Source organism: Nematolebias whitei, chromosome 6 (genome assembly GCF_014905685.2).
Source record: "Nematolebias whitei isolate Nwh7 chromosome 6, NemWhi1, whole genome shotgun sequence".
Lineage (NCBI taxonomy): Eukaryota > Metazoa > Chordata > Actinopteri > Cyprinodontiformes > Rivulidae > Nematolebias > Nematolebias whitei.
In genome coordinates, this window is record NC_056503.1 from 5,313,046 (window position 1) to 5,315,503 (window position 2,458).

A 2,458-nucleotide genomic window follows, 5' to 3' on the forward strand; every position below is an offset into this window, starting at 1 on the left:
CTAAATATTTAGCTCAGACCTAAATATTTAAATTTTTAGATAAATATTTAGCTTGTTAGTTAAATATTTAACTTGCAAGTTAAATATTATTATTATTTAGTTATATTATTTAGTTCCAAGCTAAATATTTTGTTAGTAAATTAAATATTTAGTATAGAAATTAAATGTTTGGCTTAGAACTTAAATGTTTAGCTTGGAAATTAAATATTTAATTTACACCCAAATATTTAGTCCACTAACTAAATATTTAACTTTCAAGTTAAATATTTAACTTTCAAGTTAAATATTTAACTTGCAAGTTAAATATTTAGTTTCTAAACTAAATATTTAGCTTGTTAATTAAATATTTAGTTTGGAATTATGACATTTATCAATGTATGAATAACATGGTGAAAATATGACTTTGTAAAAAACTTTTTTCTTATGAAAGGCTAAATAAACCAAAATATTGCTGTTAATTTTTGAATACATTACTTTTCAAATGGCACCCCATATTTTTGTGTATAGTTGCTCTTTTTTTCTGCAGTTAAAGGTAGCAAATCAAAACGGACTCATGACTTTAAGCAAAAGAGGAGATGTGAAGTGCTCGGCAGTTCTTTAGACTGTGAAGGAAAGTTATGGATTGTGTTGTCTTCATGCTAACATACACCGTTCCCCCTGCCCTTTTGCCCCTCATCTTAGTGATGAAATGGTTCATGTCCATAGGGGGCCAGTATGATCGTCATGGCAACCTCAAACAGTGGTGGACTGAGGAGTCTTATCGCAAGTTCCAGAGGAAGGCTGAATGCATCGTCAAGCTCTACGATAACTTCACTGTGTATAACCAAAGGGTGGGCTTGCATGAGCACAGTGCACACGTCTTTAACTACACACAGAGTTTGCATAATTACACGACATATTTATTATTATACTCCATGTAAAATAAAACCTGTACCAACCAGAATAATGTGGCTTCATCCATAACTTTGGATTTTTGCACAAACACATTCTGGGTTCACAGATTTCTGAACTTTGTGGTGAATTTTTATATTTTTATATTCTATACAGTATACTAAATCTTAGACTACATGATAGAAGCAATATTCCTTTAACTTGGTTTAACGGGCCACGGTTATGGCCCATGTTCGAGGCTAGTCCTCATAGCGGTGGTCGCAGGTACGAGTCCCGGCCCCGACGACCCCCCCACAAGGTCTCCCCCTCACCCCGCCTCGCCCCCACCCTCCACAAAAAATATAGGCCACTACAGCCTCAAAAATGGAAACAAATAAAACAAAAAATAAAACCTTGATTTAACTGTGTCATAATCTTGTTAAACTACAAGTCAGATGTACGTTTCTTCTACTGTAGATTTTAATCCATCATCTCAGTTCATAAAAGGATTAATAACTTGCTGTGTAATATAAATGTTTGTTCACTTTACAAAACTGATATTTAAAAATTATATATTTTTATTATTCTTCAGATGTAAAGAAAAAATGGCTTAAAATGTGTTGTATAATTGCATATTAGTTGGTTTGCCAAGAGTAAGAGAATGAATTAATAAAAGCCTCATTCTGTAAGGTAAATATGATGGTTACACTACCACTGATAACAGAAATTCACTTTGTGCACCTTATCCTGGATTAGAACAAACTCTGAAACGACTGCAGGACGACACGTCTGTGCAAAAACTAACTTGGCACACAAACCACTGTTAACGAGCCATTCCATTGCAATCTTTAATCCGATGTAAGGATGAAAAAGTAAATCATGAAGTGGTGCTTTAGTGGTGCCTTTGCTCAGGCAAGCAGCTTGTTCCAGTCAGCTAAGGTACTTTGTCTCTCACACATTGTACATCGATTTAAGAATAAACGATACTCAAAAATATCACACGTGTTGTTTCAAAATGTTTGACTTTGCTTTGAAATTAAACATTGTACAAACGTAAAACAAATAAACTGCCAAAAAAATGACTCGTATTAAATACCAGTAAATTATTGGTATTTTATATCATAGGTCTATTGACAGATCACAAAGAGAAGTTGATGCTTTGTTTCCTAAAACTTCCATCTGTCTGTCCAGGTGAATGGCCGTCTGACACTAGGGGAGAACATAGCAGACATGGGAGGACTGAAGTTATCTTACTATGTAAGTACAAACTAATGCAGTCGTTGTTCAAATTCTTGATGCATATGAGATGGGGTAGTAGCCAGCTTGGGACCCGAAAATCCCAGGTTTGATGCCCTGCCATTCCCACATGTCAGGTGTCTCTGAGCAAGACACCTAATCCTTGAAATGCTCCCGGTCACTTACACAGCTCCACCTGGGTGCATCTCAGGTACACTGGGTTACATGCAGAGAACTACTTTCACCATATGGGAACATACAATGATGACAACACATAGCACTTTATTAATTATATATCAAGGTCAAGGTGTCTTTATTGTCATACACTTTACATGTGGTACATGAGGTGGAA

At 35.2% G+C, this 2,458-nt stretch overlaps 1 protein-coding gene across 1 annotated transcript in view; it reads left to right on the top strand.

Moving 5' to 3' along the window:
• LOC119411492 (endothelin-converting enzyme-like 1) overlaps positions 1-2,458 on the top strand; it is an 87,537-nt gene that overhangs the window by 81,965 nt on the left and 3,114 nt on the right. The window contains exons 13-14 of the mRNA XM_037678441.1: positions 706-830; positions 2,062-2,127. Coding sequence (XP_037534369.1) covers positions 706-830; positions 2,062-2,127 — 191 coding nt within the window. The remainder of the gene's footprint in view (positions 1-705; positions 831-2,061; positions 2,128-2,458) is intronic.